Genomic DNA, 24,797 nt, shown 5'->3' with positions numbered 1-24,797 from the left:
GGTCGGACCCTTATAAGTGATTTAGAGGTCGGAACCTTGTAAGTGATCTAGAGGTCGGACCCTTATAAGTGATGTAGAGGTCGAACCCTTATAAGTGATTTAGAGGTCGGACCCTTATAAGTGATTTAGAGGTCGGACCCTTATAAGTGATTTAGAGGTCGGACCCTTATAAGTGATTTAGAGGTCGGACCCTTATAAGTGATTTAGAGGTCGGACCCTTATAAGTGATTTAGAGGTCGGACCCTTATAAGTGATTTAGAGGTCGGACCCTTATAAGTGATTTAGAGGTCGGACCCTTATAAGTGATTTAGAGGTCGGAACCTTGTAAGTGATCTAGAGGTCGGACCCTTATAAGTGATGTAGAGGTCGAACCCTTATAAGTGATTTAGAGGTCGGACCCTTATAAGTGATTTAGAGGTCGGACCCTTATAAGTGATTTAGAGGTCGGACCCTTATAAGTGATTTAGAGGTCGGACCCTTATAAGTGATTTAGAGGTCGGACCCTTATAAGTGATTTAGAGGTCGGAACCTTGTAAGTGATCTAGAGGTCGGACCCTTATAAGTGATTTAGAGGTCGGACCCTTATAAGTGATTTAGAGGTCGGACCCTTATAAGTGATTTAGAGGTCGGACCCTTATAAGTGATTTAGAGGTCGGACCCTTGTAAGTGATCTAGAGGTCGGACCCTTATAAGTGATTTAGAGGTCGGACCCTTATAAGTGATTTAGAGGTCGGACCCTTATAAGTGATTTAGAGGTCGAACCCTTATAAGTGATTTAGAGGTCGGACCCTTGTAAGTGATTTAGAGGTCGGACCCTTATAAGTGATTTAGAGGTCGGACCCTTATAAGTGATTTAGAGGTCGAACCCTTATAAGTGATTTAGAGGTCGGACCCTTGTAAGTGATTTAGAGGTCGGACCCTTATAAGTGATTTAGAGGTCGGACCCTTATAAGTGATTTAGAGGTCGTACCCTTATAAGTGATTTAGAGGTCGGACCCTTGTAAGTGATTTAGAGGTCGGACCCTTTTAAGTGATCTAGAGGTCGGACCCTTATAAGTGATCTACAGGTCGGACCCTTATAAGTGATTTAAAGGTCGGACCCTTATAAGTGATTTAGAGGTCGTACCCTTATAAGTGATTTAGAGGTCGGACCCTTGTAAGTGATTTAGAGGTCGGACCCTTTTAAGTGATCTAGAGGTCGGACCCTTATAAGTGATCTACAGGTCGGACCCTTATAAGTGATTTAGAGGTCGGACCCTTATAGTGATTTAGAGGTCGGATCCTTTTAAGTGATCTAGAGGTCGGACCCTTTTAAGTGATTTAGAGGTCGGACCCTTATAAGTGATTTAGAGGTCGGACCCTTATAAGTGATCTAGAGGTCGGACCCTTATAAGTGATTTAGAAGTCGGACCCTTGTAAGTGATTTAGAGGTCGGACCCTTATAAGTGATTTAGAGGTCGAACTCTTATAAGTGATTTAGAGGTCGGACCCTTGCAAGTGATTTAGAGGTCGGACCCTTATAAGTGATTTAGAGGTCGGACGCTTGTAAGTGATTTAGAGGTCGGACCCTTATAAGTGATCTAGAGGTCGAACCCTTATAAGTGATTTAGAGGTCGAACCCTTGTAAGTGATTTAGAGGTCGGACCCTTGTAAGTGATTTAGAGGTCGGACCCTTATAAGTGATTTAGAGGTCGAACCCTTATAAGTGATTTAGAGGTCGAACCCTGATAAGTGATTTAGAGGTCGAACCCTTATAAGTGATTTAGAGGTTGGACCCTTGTAAGTGATTTAGAGGTCGGACCCTTATAAGTGATTTAGAGGTCGGACCCTTATAACTGATCTAGAGGTCGAACCCTTATAAGTGATTAAGAGGTCGGACCCTTGTAAGAGATTTAGAGGTTGGACCCTTATAAGTGATCTAGAGGTCGAACCCTTATAAGTGTTTTAGAGGTCGGACCCTTATAACTGATCTAGAGGTCGGACCCTTGTAAGTGATTTAGAGGTCGTACCCTTATAAGTGATTTAGAGGTCGTACCCTTATAACTGATCTAGAGGTCGGACCCTTATAAGTGACTTAGAGGTCGGACCCTTATAAGTGATTTAGAGATCGGACCCTTATAACTGATTTAGAGGTCGGACCCTTGTAAGTGATTTAGAGGTCGGACCCTTATAAGTGATTTAGAGGTCGGACCCTTATAAGTGATTTAGAGGTTGGACCCTTATAACTGATCTAGAGGTCGGACCCTTATAAGTGATCTAGAGGTCGGACCCTGATAAGTGATCTAGAGGTCGAACCCTTATAAGTGATTTAGAGGTCGAACCCTTATAAGTGATCTAGAGGTCGAACCCTCATAAGTGATTTAGAGGTTGGACCCTTGTAAGTGATTTTGAGGTCGGACCCTTATAAGTGATTTAGAGGTCGGACCCTTTTAAGTGATCTAGAGGTCGGACCCTTATAAGTGATTTACAGGTCGGACCCTTATAAGTGATTTAGAGGTCGGACCCTTATAGTGATTTAGAGGTCGGATCCTTGTAAGTGATTTAGAGGTCGAACCCTTATAAGTGATCTAGAGGTCGGACCCTTATAAGTGATCTACAGGTCGGACCCTTATAAGTGATTTAGAGGTCGGACCCTTATAGTGATTTAGAGGTCTGATCCTTTTAAGTGATGTAGAGGTCGGACCCTTTTAAGTGATTTAGAGGTCGGACCCTTATAAGTGATTTAGAGGTCGGACCCTTATAAGTGATCTAGATGTCAGACCCTTATAAGTGATTTAGAGGTCGGACTCTTGTAAGTGATTTAGAGGTCGGACCCTTATAAGTGATTTAGAGGTCGAACTCTTATAAGTGATTTAGAGGTCGGACCCTTGCAAGTGATTTAGAGGTCGGACCCTTATAAGTGATTTAGAGGTCGGACCCTTGTAAGTGATTTATAGGTCGGACCCTAATAAGTGATCTAGAGGTCGAACCCTTATAAGTGATTTAGAGGTCGGAGCCTTGTAAGTGATTTAGAGGTCGGACCCTTGTAAGTGATTTAGAGGTCGGACCCTTATAAGTGATTTAGAGGTCGGACCCTTATAAGTGATTTAGAGGTCGAACTCTTATAAGTGATTTAGAGGTCGGACCCTTGCAAGTGATTTAGAGGTCGGACCCTGATAAGTGATTTAGAGGTCGGACCCTTGTAAGTGATTTAGAGGTCGGACCCTAATAAGTGATCTAGAGGTCGAACCCTTATAAGTGATTTAGAGGTCGGACCCTTGTAAGTGATTTAGAGGTCGGACCCTTGTAAGTGATTTAGAGGTCGGACCCTTATAAGTGATTGAGAGGTCGAACCCTTATAAGTGATTTAGAGGTCGAACCCTTATAAGTGATTTAGAGGTCGAACCCTTATAAGTGATTTAGAGGTTGGACCCTTGTAAGTGATTTAGAGGTCGGACCCTTATAAGTGATTTAGAGGTCGGACCCTTATAACTGATCTAGAGGTCGAACCCTTATAAGTGATTAAGAGGTCGGACCCTTGTAAGAGATTTAGAGGTTGGACCCTTATAAGTGTTTTAGAGGTCGGACCCTTATAAGTGATCTAGAGGTCGGACCCTTGTAAGTGATTTAGAGGTCGTACCCTTATAAGTGATTTAGAGGTCGTACCCTTATAACTGATCTAGAGGTCGGACCCTTATAAGTGACTTAGAGGTCGGACCCTTATAAGTGATTTAGAGGTCGGACCCTTATAACTGATTTAGAGGTCGGACCCTTGTAAGTGATTAGAGGTCGGACCGTTATAAGTGATTGAGAGGTCGGACCCTTATAAGTGATTTAGAGGTCGGACCCTTATAAGTGATCTAGAGGTCGGACCCTTATAAGTGATCTAGAGGTCGGACCCTTATAAGTGATCTAGAGGTCGGACCCTTATAAGTGATTTAGAGGTCGGACCCTTATAAGTGATTTAGAGGTCGGACCCTTATAACTGATCTAGAGGTTGGACCCTTATAAGTGATTTAGAGGTCGGACCCTTATAACTGATTTAGAGGTCGGACCCTTATAACTGATTTAGAGGTCGGACCCTTGTACGTGATTTAGAGGTCGGACCCTTAAAGTAATTTAGAGGTCGGACCCTTGTAAGTGATTTAGAGGTCGACCCTTGTAAGTGATTTTGAGGTCGGACCCTTATAAGTGATTTAGAGGTCGGACCCTTATAACTGATCTAGAGGTCGGACCCTTGTACGTGATTTAGGCGTTAAATCACTTATTATCCCCTCGATCGATCATAATAGTAACTGATGTATAGGTTGGACCCTTTTAAGTCATGAAGGGGTTAAATCAGTTTTTAGCTCCTCGATTACTTATGTTATTTAAGGGTAAATAACGTCTCGATCACCTACAGTGTGTAATGATAAATGATTTAGGGGTTAATATACTTGTTAACGCCTAGATCACATATTATCATAAGTGTTTTATTTAGAGTTCAGACTTTTCATTCGTGGTCATAGGAGCGTATCAAGCCCCTGATTCTATACGGGGGGTCAGGTGACTATCGGTCGAGTCACTGAACAGTTTCCCCGTTATTTTGATATCTCTTAATCTTTGAATTGTTTTGGGTAAATGAATTCACCTATTCAAATATGGAAAATGAATTCACCTTTTCAAATATTTACGCATTTAAGCACGTAGCATGGTTGAACCGTTTGTTTTGTCTGCATCAAGTGAAGTGGAGCGCACAGGTATCGCTCTCATATGATAAACATACACAGAACGGAGAAAAAAATCAACCTGCATCCTTTAAAGTATCTACAGGACTATAGGGGTTGTACCGTAGATCAATACACTTACACATTCGCTATTCAATCCAACGACATGAATGTTCTAGAGAATTCCTTCAACCATGTCAGTTAACCAGCTAAGTCCACTGAAATCGGCCGGTTGACAAAGCGGAAGCTATATGTTTGTAAGCCACGGAACACGTAGTGTATTAGATAGTCGTCGATGTACTGGAAGGTATATATATATATATATGTATGTATACACATAAAACACACATCAAAACACACCGTTCAGTCAGCTGTTTGGTAATATGTGCACACAGTTCATACCCGCCCTAGCGATATGAAGCTTTACATCAGGTGCAGAGTACTATGTGCTGTGTGGTGTGCCATAGAGATTCTCTTCTTTGGAGGAATTATATACGGCTGGGGATCACTGGTATTTGTCTTAAAAGAGGAAGGTTTTTATTACGAGGCATGTTTAAGTGTCATAACACCTGCTGAACTGTCATACAACACTACAAATACTTCTGTAGAGAACGTCCAACAGGACGGACTTTTGACACTTGGTACCCATGATGACCCTTCAGATCCTCCAAGACAATGGGAAAGTGACCACGATAAGGTCACAGACACAGTTCCCACTTGTCCCCAACAGGAATCCAAGTTGAACCTTTGGTTTTCAGTGGCAGTCGCATTCATGTATCTGTCAATGGCGTTTTTGGGGGAGCTGACCACCCGGTTAGGAACACAGGTCACTAGACACATATTCACGTAAGTATACAGATATATGATATGTTAATAACGGACATAAACAGGTGTATAATCTATACACCAGGTGTTGAAGTCACACGGAATCAGTTGACCAGAGTGCAAAACAGGTTGTCTTTGTTGTATATTCCAGGTCAATAGCCAAGGTTAATCGGGTATGGCTATATATATTATTGTACATACGTCAGTCAATATCAGTCTCGTATGTCATCAAATTAATTGTGATAAAACACATGTGGCGGGATATTTTTTTTACATATCAGTGCGTTTGGGTAAATAATATTTCATGTGGTATATCATGTGAAGAAAGTATATGGGTCGGAAAAAATCATCACGTGGAATGAACATGTATTGTAAAATAGGGTCAGTAACATCATCACGTGGTATGTTATGTACAGTAGGGGCCAGTAACATCATCACGTGGTATGTAATATACAGTAGGGGTCAGTAACATCATCACGTGGTATGTTATGTACAGTAGGGGCCAGTAACATCATCACGTGGTATGTTATGTACAGTAGGGGTCAGTAACATCATCACGTGGTATGTTATGTACAGTAGGGGTCAGTAACATCATCACGTGGTATGTTATATACAGTAGGGGTCAGTAACATCATCACGTGGTATGTTACTGTACAGTAGGGGTCAGTAACATCATCACGTGGTATGTTATGTACAGTAGGGGTTAGTAACATCATCACATGGTATGTAATGTACAGTAGGGGTCAGTAACATCATCACGTGGTATGTTATATACAGTAGGGGTCAGTAACACCATCACGTGGTATGTTATGTACAGTAGGGGTCAGTAACATCATCACGTGGTATGTAATGTACAGTAGGGGTCAGTAACATCATCACTTGGTATATACTGTACAGTAGGGGTCAGTAACATCATCACGTGGTATGTTATGTACAATAGGGGTCAGTAACATCATCACGTGGTATGTAATGTACAGTAGGGGCCAGTAACATCATCACGTGGTATGTTATATACAGTAGGGGTCAGTAACATCATCACGTGGTATGTTATATACAGTAGGGGTAAGTAACATCATCACGTGGTATGTTATGTACAGTAGGGGTCAGTAACATCATCACATGGTATGTTATGTACAGTAGGGATCAGTAACATCATCACGTGGTATGTTATGTACATTAGGGGCCAGTAACATCATCACGTGGTATGTTATGTACAGTAGGGGTCAGTAACATCATCACGTGGTATGTAATGTACAGTAGGGATCAGTAACATCATCACGTGGTATGTTATGTACAGTAGGGGTCAGTAACATCATCACGTGGTATGTTATGTACAGTACCGATCAGTAACATCATCACGTGGTATGTTATGTACAGTATGGGTCAGTAACACCATCACGTGGTATGTTATGTACAGTAGGGGTCAGTAACACCATCACGTGGTATGTAATGTACAGTAGGGGCCAGTAACATCATCACGTGGTTTTTTTTATTCAGTAGGGTCAGTAACATCATCACGTGGTATGTTATATACAGTAGGGGTTAGTAACATCATCACGTGGTATGGTATGTACAGTAGGGGTCAATAACATCATCACGTGGTATGTTATGTACAGTAGGGGTCAGTAACATCATCACGTGGTATGTTATGTACAGTAGGGGTCAGTAACATCATCACGTGGTATGTTATGTACAATAGGGATCAGTAACATCATCACGTGGTATGTTATGTACAATAGGGATCAGTAACATCATCACGTGGTATGTTATGTACAATAGGGGTCGGTAACATCATCACGTGGTATGTACTGTACAGTAGGGGTCAGTAACATCATCACGTGGTATGTTATGTACAATAGGGGTCGGTAACATCATCAGATATCATGTTATGTACATTAGGTACCCGTTCTCATTTGACCGTGACTGTGGCGCCATTCTAGACACCTGTTCTCATTTTACCGTGACTGTGGCGCCATTCTAGACACCCGTTCTCATTTGACCGTGACTGTGGCGCCATTCTAGACACCCCATCTCATTTGAACGTGACTGTGGCGCCATTCTAGACACCCAATCTCATTTGACCGTGACTGTTGGCGTCACTCTAGACATCCGTCCTTATTGGACGGAGGTTGTTGGTGTCCCACTAGACAACCATCCCTTAGATGACTTTGGCTGTTGGTGTCCACCTAGACATCCGTCTTCATATAACCATGACTATTGGTGTCCCTGTAGATGCCTCTCCTTCTATAACCCTTCTTCTATTGGTGCCCCTTGACACCGTCTTCATATAACAGTGACTGTTGGTGTCGCCTTGTCACTCGTTCTCATTTGATCTTGGCTGTTGGTGTCCTTGTAGACACTCATCCTTATATGACCCTGACTGTTTGTGTCCCTCTAGACACGTCATAATATTAGCATAACTGTTTGTGTCCCTCTAGACACCCGTCGTAATTTTACCATAACTGTTTGTGTCCCTCTAGACACCCGTCGTAATTTTACCATAACTGTTTGTGTCCCTCTAGACACCCGCCATAATTTGACCATAACTGTTTGTGTCCCTCTAGACACCCGCCGTAATTTGACCATAACTGTTTGTGTCCCTCTAGACACCCGCCGTAATTTGAACGTGACACCGTCCGCGTCTAACCTTGCCTTTTGGTGTCCATGTAGGCACCCGTCCCCATCTGACATTGCCTTTTGGTGTCCCTCTAGACACCCGTCCCAATTTGACTTTGGCTATTGGTGTCCATCTTTACACATGTCTTCAATTGACCTTTCCTGTCTGTGTCCGTATAAACACCTCTTCTTATTTGACCGTGTCTATTGGTGTCCGTCGAATCACCAACCCGCGTCTGAGTCTGACTGTTGTGAGGATTTATCACTTATAATTGATGATAACATGTCTTTGTTTGCTGATGTTGTTCAGGTTGTAGAATCTCTTTAATTACCTCTTTTGTTGTACATCATTGGAGACATAGGCCCATATCTGGTTCATTTCCTAATGTTTGTTGTTTATTATTTAGGTTTATGTTTGTGTTCGGGGCGTTGTGCGTGGCATTCGCGACTAAAGGTATGTACATAGTTTACTTTTTAACAAAGGCTAAGTCCTGTTACATTTGATTCAATTTTTTCTATTTTCCCGACAACAAAATATACACTGAACATAAACTGATATATTTTTGTGTTTTGGAAGTAAAGTTTATATGATATCTTCACTAACCCGGACTATTTTGTATTGTCAGACGTTCCGTGGTTACTGTGTCCAGGGCTATGTAGTATTGCTGTCTCAGGATTGGTCATATTTGCGACGAACATACAGGTAATTAACCACTTGTTTGATAATGATATAAACTGTAATGTCACGGAACTGTGGTACAGACACAACGTAAAACAAACAGTGAGAAACACGGAAAAACAGGAATATGTGGGTTTACTTATGGTTATAAGTCTTAATGGGTTGAAATGGTTCTTAGAAGATGGATCGAGGTCCGTTGGGAATTGTTTTGCCAACTTTAATTCCGATTGTGCAAGTCAACTAAACCTTTTAACTTCATGTTACTATTTTTATAATTATTGAATCAGGTTGACATTTCGACTTTTATATTTGTATAGACGGCTATATGTTAACACTAGAGACACCTCACGTTTATCTTTGTATAGATCGCTATATGTTAACACTAGAGACACCTCCCGTTTATCTTTGTATAGACGGCTATATGTTAACACTAGAGACATCTCACGTTTATCTTTGTATAGACGGCTATATGGTAACACTAGAGACACCTCACGTTTATCTTTGTATAGACGGCTATATGTTAACACTAGAGACACCTCACAGTTATATTTGTATAGACGGCTATATGTTAACACTAGAGACACCTCACGTTTATCTTTGTATAGACGGCTATATGTTAACACTAGAGATATCTCACGTTTATCTTTGTATAGACGGCTATATGTTAACACTAGAGACACCTCCCGTTTATCTTTATATAGACGGCTATATGTTAACACTAGAGACACCTCCCGTTTATCTTTATATAGACGGCCATATGTTAACACTAGAGACACCTCACGTTTATCTTTGTATAGACGGCTATATGTTAACACTAGAGATACCTCCCGTTTATCTTTGTATAGACGGCTATATGTTAACACTAGAGATACCTCCCGTTTATCTTTGTATAGACGGCTATATGTTAACACTAGAGACACCTCACGTTTATCTTTGTATAGACGGCTATATGTTAACACTAGAGACACCTCCCGTTTATCTTTATATAGACGGCTATATGTTAACACTAGAGACACCTCCCGTTTATCTTTGTATAGACGGCTATATGTTAACACTAGAGACACCTCACGTTTATCTTTGTATAGACGGCTATATGTTAACACTAGAGATACCTCCCGTTTATCTTTGTATAGACGGCTATATGTTAACACTAGAGATACCTCCCGTTTATCTTTGTATAGACGGCTATATGTTAACACTAGAGACACCTCCCGTTTATCTTTGTATAGACGGCTATATGTTAACACTAGAGACACCTCACGTTTATCTTTGTATAGACGGCTATATGTTAACACTAGAGACACCTCCCGTTTATCTTTATATAGACGGCTATATGTTAACACTAGAGACACCTCCCGTTTATCTTTATATAGACGGCTATATGTTAACACTAGAGACACCTCACGTTTATCTTTGTATAGACGGCTATATGTTAACACTAGAGATACCTCCCGTTTATCTTTGTATAGACGGCTATATGTTAACACTAGAGATACCTCCCGTTTATCTTTGTATAGACGGCTATATGTTAACACTAGAGACACCTCACGTTTATCTTTGTATAGACGGCTATATGTTAACACTAGAGACACCTCACGTTTATCTTTATATAGACGGCTATATGTTAACACTAGAGACACCTCCCGTTTATCTTTGTATAGACGGCTATATGTTAACACTAGAGACACCTCACGTTTATATTTGTATAGACGGCTATATGTTAACACTAGAGACACCTCACGTTTATCTTTGTATAGACGGCTATATGTTAACACTAGAGACACCTCCCGTTTATCTTTGTATAGACGGCTATATGTTAACACTAGAGACACCTCCCGTTTATCTTTGTATAGACGGCTATATGTTGACACTAGAGACACCTCACGTTTATCTTTGTATAGACGGCTATATGTTAACACTAGAGACATATCCCGTTTATCTTTGTATAGACGGCTATATGTTAACACTGGAGACACCTCACGTTTATCTTTGTATAGATCGCTATATGTTAACACTAGAGACACTTCACGTTTATCTTTATATAGACGGCTATATGTTAACACTAGAGACACCTCCCGTTTATCTTTATATAGACGGCTATATGTTAACACTAGAGACACTTCACGTTTATATTTGTATAGACGGCTATATGTTAACACTAGAGACACCTCCCGTTTATCTTTGTATAGACGGCTATATGTTAACACTAGAGACACCTCCCGTTTACATTTGTATAGACGGCTATATGTTAACACTAGATACACCTCCCGTTTATCTTTGTATAGACGGCTATATGTTAACACTAGAGACACCTCCCGTTTATATTTGTATAGACGGCTATATGTTAACACTAGAGACACCTCCCGTTTATCTTTGTATAGACGGCTATATGTTAACACTAGAGACACCTCACGTTTATATTTGTATAGACGGCTATATGTTAACACTAGAGACACCTACCGTTTATCTTTGTATAGACGGCTATATGTTAACACTAGAGACACCTCCCGTTTATCTTTGTATAGACGGCTATATGTTAACACTAGAGACACCTCCCGTTTATATTTGTATAGACGGCTATATGTTAACACTAGATACACCTCCCGTTTATCTTTGTATAGACGGCTATATGTTAACACTAGAGACACCTCCCGTTTATATTTGTATAGACGGCTATATGTTAACACTAGAGACACCTCCCGTTTATCTTTGTATAGACGGCTATATGTTAACACTAGAGACACCTCCCGTTTATATTTGTATAGACGGCTCTATGTTAACACTAGAGACACCTCTCGTTTATCTTTGTATAGACGGCTATATGTTAACACTAGAGATATCTCACGTTTATCTTTGTATAGACGGCTATATGTTAACACTAGAGACACCTCACGTTTATCTTTGTATAGACGGCTATATGTTAACACTAGAGACATCTCACGTTTATCTTTGTATAGACGGCTATATGTTAACACTAGAGACACCTCACGTTTATCTTTGTATAGACGGCTATATGTTAACACTAGAGATACCTCCCGTTTATCTTTGTATAGACGGCTATATGTTAACACTAGAGACACCTCCCGTTTATCTTTGTATAGACGGCTATATGTTAACACTAGAGACACCTCCCGTTTATCTTTGTATAGACGGCTATATGTTAACACTAGAGACACCTCCCGTTTATCTTTGCATAGACGGCTATATGTTAACACTAGAGACACTTCACGTTTATCTGTGTATAGACGGCTATATGTTAACACTAGAGACACTTCACGTTTATCTTTGTATAGACGGCTATATGTTGACACTAGAGACACCTTACGTTTATCTTTGTATAGACGGCTATATGTTAACACTAAAGACACCTACCGTTTATCTTTGTATAGACGGCTATATGTTAACACTAGAGACACCTCACGTTTATCTTTGTATAGACGGCTATATGTTGACACTAGAGACACCTCACGTTTATCTTTGTATAGACGGCTATATGTTAACACTAAAGACACCTACCGCTTATCTTTGTATAGACGGCTATATGTTAACACTAGAGACACCTCACGTTTATCTTTGTATAGACGGCTATATGTTGACACTAGAGACACATCCCGTTTATCTTTGTATAGACGGCTATATGTTAACACTAGAGACACCTCACGTTTATCTTTGTATAGACGGCTATATGTTAACACTAGAGACACCTCCCGTTTATCTTTGTATAGACGGCTATATGTTGACACTAGAGACACCTCCCGTTTATCTTTGTATAGACGGCTATATGTTGACACTAGAGACACCTCCCGTTTATCTTTGTATAGACGGCTATATGTTAACACTAGAGACACCTCACGTTTATCTTTGTATAGACGGCTATATGTTAACACTAGAGACACCTCCCGTTTATCTTTGTATAGACGGCTATATGTTAACACTGGAGACACCTCACGTTTATCTTTGTATAGACGGCTATATGTTGACACTAGAGACACCTCCCGTTTATCTTTGTATAGACGGCTATATGTTAACACTAGAGACACCTCACGTTTATCTTTGTATAGACGGCTATATGTTAACACTAGAGACACCTCACGTTTATCTTTGTATAGACGGCTATATGTTAACACTAGAGACACCTCACGTTTATCTTTGTATAGACGGCTATATGTTAACACTAGAGACACCTAACATTTACGATTTGTCGACAGAAGCATCCCTGCTTTTAAGGGCTTGTTCTCGATATCACGATTCTGATGACACAATCTGGATAACTATGATAAAACAATGTATATACCACTGATGACACAATGTATATACCATTGATGACACATTGTATACACCACTGATGAAACATTGTATATACCACTGATGACACAATGTATATACCACTGATGACACATTGTATATACCACTGATGACACATTGTATATACCACTGAGGACACAATGTATATACCACTGATGACACAATGTATATACCACTGATGACACAATGTATATACCACTGATGACACATTGTATATACCACTGATGACACAATGTATATACCACTGATGACACATTGTATATACCACTGATGACACATTGTATATACCACTGATGGCACAATGTATATACCACTGATGACACATTGTATATACCACTGATGACACATTGTATATACCACTGAGGACACAATGTATATACCACTGATAACACATTGTATATACCACTGATGACACATTGTATATACCACTGATGAAACATTGTATATACCACTGATGACACAATGTATATACCACTGATGAGACAATGTATATACCACTGATAACACATTGTATATACCACTGATGACACAATGTATATACCACTGATGACACATTGTATATACCACTGATGACACATTGTATATACCACTGATGGCACAATGTATATACCACTGATAACACATTGTATATACCACTGATGACACAATGTATATACCACTGATGACACATTGTATATACCACTGATGACACATTGTATATACCACTGAGGACACAATGTATATACCACTGATGACACAATGTATATACCACTGATGACACAATGTATATACCACTGATGACACATTGTATATACCACTGATGACACATTGTATATACCACTGATGACACATTGTATATACCACTGATGACACATTGTATATACCACTGATGACACATTGTATATACCACTGATGACAGATTGTATATACCACTGATGACACATTGTATATACCACTGATGACACATTGTATATACCACTGATGACACAATCTATATACCACTGATGACACAATGTATATACCACTGATGACACATTGTATATACCACTGATGGCACATTGTATATACCACTGATGACACATTGTATATACCACTGATGACACATTGTATATACCACTGATGACACATTGTATATACCACTGATGGCACAATGTATATACCACTGATGACACATTGTATATACCACTGATGACACATTGTATATACCACTGAGGACACAATGTATATACCACTGATAACACATTGTATATACCACTGATGACACATTGTATATACCACTGATGACACATTGTATATACCACTGATGACACAATGCATATACCACTGATGACACAATGTATATACCACTGATGACACATTGCATATACCACTGATGACACAATGTATATACCACTGATGACACAATGTATATACCACTGATGACACAATGTATATACCACTGATGGCACAATGTATATACCACTGATGACACAATGTATATACCACTGATGACACAATGTATATACCACTGATGACACATTGTATATACCACTGATGACACATTGTATATACCACTGATGACACAATGTATATACCACTGATGACACAATGTATATACCACTGATGACACAATGTATATACCACTGATGACACATTGTATATACCACTGATGACACAATGTATATACCACTGATGACACATTGTATATACCACTGATGACACATTGTATATACCACTGATGACACATTGTATATACCACTGATGACACAATGTATATACCACTGATGGCACAATGTATATACCACTGATGACACAATGTATATACCACTGATGACACATTGTATATACCACTGATGACACATTGTATATACCACTGATGACACATTGTATATACCACTGATGACACAATGTATATACCACTGATGACACAATGTATATACCACTGATGACACAATGTATATACCACTGATGACACATTGTATATACCACTGATGACACAATGTATATACCACTGATGACACATTGTATATACTACTGATGACACATTGTATATACCACTGATGACACATTGTATATACCACTGATGACACATTGTATATACCACTGATGACACATTGTATATACCACTGATGAAACATTGTATATACCACTGATGACACAATATATATACCACTGATGACACAATGTATATACCACTGATGACACAATGTATATACCACTGATGACACAATGTATATACCACTGATGACACATTGTAAATACCACTGATGACACAATATATATACCACTGATGACACATTGTATATACCACTGATGACACAATGTATATACCACTGATGACACAATATATATACCACTTATGATACAATGTATATACCACTGATGACACAATGTATATACCACTGATGACACAATGTATATACCACTGATGACACATTGTATATACCACTGATGACACATTGTATATACCACTGATGACACATTGTATATACCACTGATGACACATTGTATATACCACTGATGACACAATGTATATACCACTGATGATACAATCTATATACCACTTATAACCCAATCTAGATACATAAACCTGGACTTAAACTTGATATCCGAAATATTTGAAATCACGTATATATAATAATATAATAGTATGATTGGCTATGGATAAATGACAAATATGTAACTAAATTGGAACGAAACTTATGTAAATAATAGCTAGTAGTTAATTAAGGAAAGCGTATGCTTTGACATTTCATAGATGTGCATGCTTAAAATGATCGAAGGTACAATTTTAATTCAATTATTCATATGACGTGATGTCCTTTTAAATAATTGCCGAGCACGTACAGCATCTGGTCATGGACAAATGCATTACTCATTAACACACCGCGAATATCAGCTGTGTACTGTTATATGGTGACGTATACCATATATGGTGTTACAGCTATGTACTGTTTTATGGTGACGTATACCATATATGGTGTTACAGCTTTGAACTGTTATATATTGACGTTATACCATATATGGTGTTACAGCTATGTACTGTTATATGGTGACGTATACCATATATGGTGTTACAGCTATGAACCGTTATATATTGACGTTATACCATATATGGTGTTACAGCTATGTACTGTTATATGGTGACGTATACCATATATGGTGTTACAGCTATGAACTGTTATATATTGACGTTATACCATATATGGTGTTACAGCTATATTTACCATTGTATGGCACTGCCACTATATAACCCTACCAATTCAGTTGCGAGTTCACCAGCTTATGAACTGCCAACTGAAATTTGAATTTGAAAATTTCAAAAAAAATCGCACGACAAATAAAAAATCACAGATGGTAAATATAAGCATTGAACGGCTTTCAGTTGGCATTCATAGTCAATATGAATGCCAACTGGACAGAGGCAAATTCAACATGAAGCGCACCTTTCAATGCTTAAATGTACTGTTATATGGTGACGTATACCATATATGACTCATTTCTATTACGTGATTTGTTTTTTATCCACAAGTCATACTTTACTACTTACAATGTTCTGTATCATATTGTCTCTCCGTGACAATGTTCTGTATCATATTGTCTCTCCGTGACAATGTTCTGTATCATATTGTCTCTCCGTGACAATGTTCTGTATCATATTGTCTCTCCGTGACAATGTTCTGTATCATATTGTCTCTCCGTGACAATGTTCTGTATCATATTGTCTCTCCGTGACAACGTTCTGTATCATATTGTCTCTCCGTGACAATGTTCTGTAGCATATGGTCTCTCCGTGACAATGTTCTGTATCATATTGTCTCTCCGTGACAATGTTCTGTATCATATTGTCTCTCCGTGACAATGTTATGTATCATATTGTCTCTCCGTGACAGTATTCTGTATCATATTGTCTCTCCGTGACAGTGTTCTGTATCATATTGTCTCTCCGTGACAATGTTCTGTATCATATTGTCTCTCCGTGACAATGTTCTGTATCATATTGTCTCTCCGTGACAATGTTCTGTATCATATTGTCTCTCCTTGACAGTGTTCTGTATCATATTGTCTCTCCGTGACAGTGTTCTGTATCATATTGTCTCTCCGTGACAGTGTTCTGTATCATATTGTCTCTCCGTGACAATGTTCTGTATCATATTGTCTCTCCGTGACAGTGTTCTGTATCATATTGTCTCTCCGTGACAGTGTTCTGTATCATATGGTCTCTCCGTGACAATGTTCTGTATCATATTGTCTCTCCGTGACAATGTTCTGTATCATATTGTCTTTTCGTGACAATGTTCTGTATCATATTGTCTTTTCGTGACAATGTTCTGTATCATATTGTCTCTCCGTGACAATGTTCTGTATCATATTGTCTCTCCGTGACAATGTTCTGTATCATATTGTCTCTCCGTGACAATGTTCTGTATCATATTGTCTTTTCGTGACAATGTTCTGTATCAAATTGTCTCTCCGTGACAGTGTTCTGTATCATATTGTCTTTTCGTGACAATGTTCTGTATCATATGGTCTCTCCGTGACAATGTTCTGTATCATATTGTCTCTCCGTGACAATGTTCTGTATCATATGGTCTCTCCGTGACAATGTTCTGTATCATATTGTCTCTCCGTGACAATGTTCTGTATCATATTGTCTCTCCGTGACAATGTTCTGTATCATATTGTCTCTCCGTGACAATGTTCTGTATCATATTGTCTCTCCGTGACAATGTTCTGTATCATATTGTCTTTTCGTGACAATGTTCTGTATCATATTGTCTTTTCGTGACAATGTTCTGTATCATATTGTCTCTCCGTGACAATGTTCTGTATCATATTGTCTCTCCGTGACAGTGTTCTGTATCATATTGTCTCTCCGTGACAGTGTTCTGTATCATATTGTCTCTCCGTGACAATGTTCTGTATCATATTGTCTTTTCGTGACAATGTTCTGTATCATATTGTCTCTCCGTGACAATGTCCTTTATCATATTGACTCACACTAACAATGTCCTTTATTATATTGACTCACACTAACAATGTCCTTTATTATATTGACTCACAATAACGATGTCCTTTATCATATTGACTCACAATAACAATGTCCTTTATCATACTGACTCACACTAACAATGTCCTTTATTATATTGACTCACAATAACGATGTCCTTTATCATATTGACTCACAATAACAATGTCCTTTATCATACTGACTCACACTAACAATGTCCTTTATTATATTGACTCACACTAACAATGTCCTTTATTATATTGACTCACAATAACGATGTCCTTTATCATATTGACTCACAATAACAATGTCCTTTATTATATTGACTCACACTCACAATGTCCTTGATTATATTGACTCACACTCACAATGCCCTTGATTATATTGACTCACACTAACAATGTCCTTTATCATACTGACTCACACTAACAATGTCCTTTATTATATTGACTCACACTAACAATGTCCTTGATCATATTGACTCACAATAACAATGTCCTTTATCATACTTACTCACACAAACAATGTCCTTTATTATATTGACTCACACTAACAATGTCCTTTATTATATTGACTCACACTAACAATGTCCTTTATTATATTGACTCACAATAACGATGTCCTTGATCATATTGACTCACAATAACAATGTCCTTTATTATATTGACTCACACTAACAATGTCCTTTATCATATTGACTCACACTAACAATATTCTTTATTATATTGACTCACACTAACACATTCCTGTATAACATTAACATGGAATTATAACCGTATTACTCTTCTTGTTGCATTTCTTTTCTACATTCTATCGATGAAGCAGTTTATTTTTACTAAATACTTCACGTGCAATTCACGTGCACGTGTGTACGTAGTTAGTACAAGTTGTCCTGTTTCTATTTCTGTATATATATACCTAGGCATACATGTTCCTAGGTACATGCTCATGAGGTAGGTGCTCACAGAGCATGCGGGTTGTACGTGTTGGCCTACTGGCCTAATATCACTGAGTCGTTACGACCAACACATTATAATACACCTATACACAATTATGTGATCAAAACATGTCGGAAACAGCACATTGTTTTCAACCCCTTGCCACTGTTAGAGCTTGAAAGTCTGTCTAACAATATTGACTTGTTTGGACAAAAATGCTTGGTGGTTCATTTTTCACTAGTCACGTATGCTTAAGGTAAATACAATATCTTACTTATAATCAGCACAAGTTTAAGTTAATGCGTTATAACAACATGTAAGAATTGTATGTCGATACAATCCGCAACGTTTATGAAGGGGCCGCGATAGCTCAGTCGGAGTGTCGGCATGGAGGGGCCGCGATAGGTCAGTTGGAGTGTCGGCATGGAGGGGCCACGATTGGTCAGTTGGAGTGTCGGCATGGAGGGGCCGCGATAGGTCAGTTGGAGTGTCGGCATGGAGTGGCCGCGATAGGTCAGTTGGAGTGTCGGCATGGAGGGGCCGCGATAGGTCAGTTGGAGTGTCGGCCACGTAATCTCGTGATGTGTACTACGATAAAACACTTAACCCTAATTGTTCTGGATGGCATTCGTCGGGCCTCCCGTATGTAGTCACCAACTACTACAAGGATAGTTCCCATCTGAAAATGACCTTGGTTGTTCACGGGCCGACACACCCGGCAAACAAACAAACAAACAAACAAGCAAACAAACAAGCACCGTTTATAAGTATTCGGTGTTGGTACATTTTGCGCTGCCAGGCAAATATTATACATATACGACGTCATGGCTACCATGTCATCATCTGTCTTCCTCACATTAAAACGTCAGGACATGTTCTACATTTTTGGAAATGAAAGCTTCAACGACTATGGCGAGCAGTAAATAACAAATTATGTTGATAATAAAACCTCATTACAAAGGTAGTTCATAATTGTAATACATAACACTGCAACATCAACATTACCGACGAAGGTTAAAATGATCTCCAAGATTTTCTTATCAGATAGAACGTAATACATTGGTATTGACAGGTAAATATTTGTATAGACAGGTACAACATTTATATTGACAGGTACAACATTTATATAGACAGGTACAACATTTGTATTGACAGGTACAACATTTATATAGACAGGTACAACATTTGTATTGACAGGTACAACATTTATATAGACAGGTACAACAGTTGTATTGACAGGTACAACATTTATATTGACAGGTACAACATTTATATAGACAGGTACAACATTTATATAGTCAGGTAGAACATTTGTATGGACAGGTACAACATTTGTATAGTCAGGTACAACATTTGTATAGACAGGTACAACATTTATATAGACAGGTACAACATTTATATAGACAGGTACAACATTTATATTGACAGGTAAACATTTATATACACAGGTAAACATTTGTATTAACAGGTACAACATTTGTATAGACATGTGCAACATTTACAGTTGTGTATATAGACAGGTACAACATTTATATAGACAGGTACAACATTTATATAGACAGGTACAACATTTATATAGACAGGTACAACATTTGTATGGATAGGTACAACAGTTGTATTGACAGGTACAACATTTATATAGACAGGTAAACATTTGTATAGACAGGTACAACATTTATATTGACAGGTACAACATTTATATAGACAGGTACAACATTTGTATTGACAGGTACAACATTTATATAGACAGGTACAACATTTGTATTGACAGGTACAACATTTATATAGACAGGTACAACAGTTGTATTGACAGGTAGAACATTTATATAGACAGGTACAACATTTATATAGACAGGTACAACATTTATATAGACAGGTACAACATTTATATAGTCAGGTAGAACATTTGTATGGACAGGTACAACATTTGTATAGTCAGGTACAACATTTGTATAGACAGGTACAACATTTATATAGACAGGTACAACATTTATATAGACAGGTACAACATTTATATTGACAGGTAAACATTTATATAGACAGGTACAACAGTTGTATTGACAGGTACAACCTTTATATACACAGGTAAACATTTGTATTAACAGGTACAACATTTGTATAGACATGTGCAACATTTATATAGACAGGTACAACATTCATATAGACAGGTACAACATTTATATAGACAGGTACAACATTTATATTGACAGGTTCAACATTTATATAGACAGGTACAACATTTATATAGACAGGTACAATAATTGCTTTAACAGGTACAACATTTATATAGACAGGTACAACATTTATATAGTCAGGTAGAACATTTGTATGGACAGGTACAACATTTGTATAGTCAGGTACAACATTTGTATAGACAGGTACAACATTTGTATGGATAGGTACAACATTTGTATAGACAGGTACAACATTTATATAGACAGGTACAACATTTATATAGACAGGTACAACATTTATATTGACAGGTAAACATTTATATAGACAGGTACAACATTTATATAGACAGGTACATCATTTATATTGACAGGTACAACAGTTGTATTGACAGGTACAACATTTATATAGACAGGTACAACATTTATATAGACAGGTTCAACATTTATATAGGCAGGTACAACATTTATATTGACAGGTACAACATTTATATTGACAGGTACAACATTTATATAGACAGGTTCAACATTTATATAGACAGGTACAACATTTATATTGACAGGTACAATATTTATATTGACAGGTACAACATTTATATAGACAGGTACAACATTTATATAGACAGGTTCAACATTTATATAGGCAGGTACAACATTTATATTGACAGGTACAACATTTATATTGACAGGTACAACATTTATATAGACAGGTTCAACATTTATATAGACAGGTACAACATTTATATTGACAGGTACAATATTTATATTGACAGGTACAACATTTATATTGACAGGTACAACATTTATATAGACAGGTAAACATTTGTATTTACAGGTACAAAAATTCTGTATCTGACAATTGTTATCAGCTACATACATCGACAATAGAATTCAGTGCTTTGTACTCAGTTATATATTGATTTTATTATGGCTATTAAACTTTTAATCTGCATAAATATATTACTAGAAAAAAATCAAAACGTATTGTGTTATGGTAACAATATCCCGACTTTCGATGCAGGTGGCAAACTTGTTCCCGCGCCTTCAGTCCACTGTGGTGGCGCTGTACTGTGGCCTGTTTGACTCCTCGTCTGTCGTACAACAACTGATGAAGGTAAATATCACGGGTATCGGTCACACAACTGATGAAGGTAAATATCAGAACGTATCTGTCGTACAACAGTTGATGAAGGTAAATATCACGGGTATCGGTCACATAACAACTAATGAAAGTAAATATCACGGGTATCGGGGCTGTAGAGTCGGGGTGAGGTCTCTGTTGTCTTTTGTTCAGGGGTTTTGTATTCCGTTGTATTGAGAAGCACCTGTTTATATATTTTAGGAGTTAATATGAATAATAATAATATAATCCAATACATTGTTCATTCAAGTATACAACAAAATTAAACCCCTTATTGGATTTGACCAATTTTTAACAATAAACACTTATCGAAATACCATGTTGTTTTGTAACTATATATCACAACTTAGAACAATGGAGATTCATATACTGTTATATGTATTGTACAGTTTCTGATGGTGTTGATCATTTGATGGGTTCATATAAACTGTTATGTATATTGTAAAGTTCCTGACGGTGGATTCATATAAACTGTTATATATATTGTAAAGTTACTGACGGTGGATTCATATAAACTGTTATATGTATTGTAAAGTTCCTGACGGTGGATTCATATATACTGTTTTATATATTGTAAAGTTCCTGACGGTGTTTGTCATTTAAGGGGTTCATGATCTGCGTGGTTTACATCACTCTGTTTAACCGTTGTATTTCAAACATGGAAGGGTTGCATCTTTGTATGCGTACCACTGAACAAACATAACATTATATATCATCGTCTTATAGGTCAGCTGTCAACGCTTACAGTTAACAGTAGTGAACGTGATTTTTATTGTTCCTTGTCAACTGAAGTGGAGTGAAGTTAGTTGTTTTCATTAGTCTGTAGATAACATCTTAAACATGATTTGTGAGCAATGTGTCACGCGCAGGCGGTATATGATGTATCAGGCTTAGTACCAGAATGAGCGTGAAATACTATATATTAGACACTGTTTGATCATTTACATATACGGAACGACACGAAAGACAAAATGAAACGTATATAAACATTCTTTGCCTTACATATGAAACGTATATAAACATACTTTACCTTACATATGAAACGTATATACACATTCTTTACCTTACATATGACACACAGTGTGCGATAAACGCGTATTCCGCCCAAAACTGAAGTTCGGGTGCATATTTCAAAGTATTCTTTTGAACATGTTTCATTTAGGATAACTTCAGTTTAAAATGGACTGTCATTGTCAGTTTAAAATGGAGTTTAGTTAAGAAGTTTCAGGATTAGCACCTCTTAGTATACGAGTTATCATTGATATAACAGTTAAAGTTTTGCTATGTTTTAGATTGCGAATGAGAATGGAATGTCCCGCCGGATATTTTATGTGTGTCTGGCTGGCCTCGCTCTCATCATGCTCAGCATCAGTACCATCCTCTTCCTTCCAAAGTCCTACATCACTAAACAGAAGATCCGCCGGAAGTCATGCGAACTCGAGACCAAGAGCGGCCGGCTTTTAGCGGAGTTAAAAGGTAGGTTAATCCAATTGTACATTGGTCCGAATTTTAGCGGAGTTAAAAGGTAAGTTAATCTAATTGTAACAAAGACAGTAAAGTCCGGCAAACACCTTTCACAAATATATTTCTAGCCATTCCACGAGAAAAGTATCGGTAACTGCTCCCTTGTTTCTGTAGTAGATAGACCCTTGTTTCTGTAGTAGATAGACCCTTGTTTCTGTAGATAGACCCTTGTTTCTGTTGATAGACCCTTGTTTCTGTAGTAGATAGACCCTTGTTCCTGTAGATAGACCCTTGTTTCTGTACATCTAAAGACCCTTGTTTCTGTAGATAGACCCTTGTTTCTGTATATAGACCCTTGTTTCTGTGGATAGATCCTTGTTTCTGTATATAGATCCTTGTTTCTGTAGATAGACCCTTGTTTCTGTAGAAAGACCCTTGTTTCTGTAGATAGACCCTTGTTTCTGTAGATAGACCCTTATTTCTGTATATAGACCCTTGTTTCTGTAGATAGACCCTTGTTTCTGTGGATAGACCCTAGTTTCTGTAGATAGACCCTTGTTCCTATAGATAGACCCTTGTTTCTGTACATCTAAAGACCCTTGTTTCTGTAGATAGACCCTTGTTTTGTATATAGACCCTTGTTTCTGTGGATAGACCCTTGTTTCTGTATATAGACCCTTGTTTCTGTAGATAGACCCTTGTTTCTGTATATAGACCCTTGTTTCTGTAGATAGACCCTTGTTTCTGTAGATAGACCCTGTTTCTGTAGATAGACCCTTGTTTCTGTGGATAGACTCTTGTTTCTGTAGATAGACCCTTGTTTCTGTGGATAGACCCTTGTTTCTGTAGATAGACCCTTGTTTCTGTTGATAGACCCTTGTTTCTGTAGTAGATAGACCCTTGTTTCTGTAGATAGACCCTTGTTTCTGTACATCTAAAGACCCTTGTTTCTGTAGATAGACCCTTGTTTCTGTAGATAGACCATTGTTTCTGTAGATAGACCC

At 38.1% G+C, this 24,797-nt stretch overlaps 1 protein-coding gene across 1 annotated transcript in view; it reads left to right on the top strand.

Moving 5' to 3' along the window:
- The first annotated feature begins 4,772 nt into the window (after window positions 1-4,772).
- LOC117325011 (solute carrier family 43 member 3-like) overlaps window positions 4,773-24,797 on the top strand; it is a 39,331-nt gene continuing 19,306 nt past the window's right edge. The window contains exons 1-5 of the mRNA XM_033880885.1: window positions 4,773-5,531; window positions 8,534-8,580; window positions 8,753-8,829; window positions 22,210-22,302; window positions 23,622-23,805. Coding sequence (XP_033736776.1) covers window positions 5,101-5,531; window positions 8,534-8,580; window positions 8,753-8,829; window positions 22,210-22,302; window positions 23,622-23,805 — 832 coding nt within the window. The 5' untranslated portion in view covers window positions 4,773-5,100. The remainder of the gene's footprint in view (window positions 5,532-8,533; window positions 8,581-8,752; window positions 8,830-22,209; window positions 22,303-23,621; window positions 23,806-24,797) is intronic.

This window comes from Pecten maximus, chromosome 4 (assembly GCF_902652985.1).
Source record: "Pecten maximus chromosome 4, xPecMax1.1, whole genome shotgun sequence".
NCBI lineage: Eukaryota > Metazoa > Mollusca > Bivalvia > Pectinida > Pectinidae > Pecten > Pecten maximus.
The sequence above is the reverse complement of the archived record's forward strand: the minus strand, read 5'-3'. Positions and strand labels throughout refer to the sequence as shown.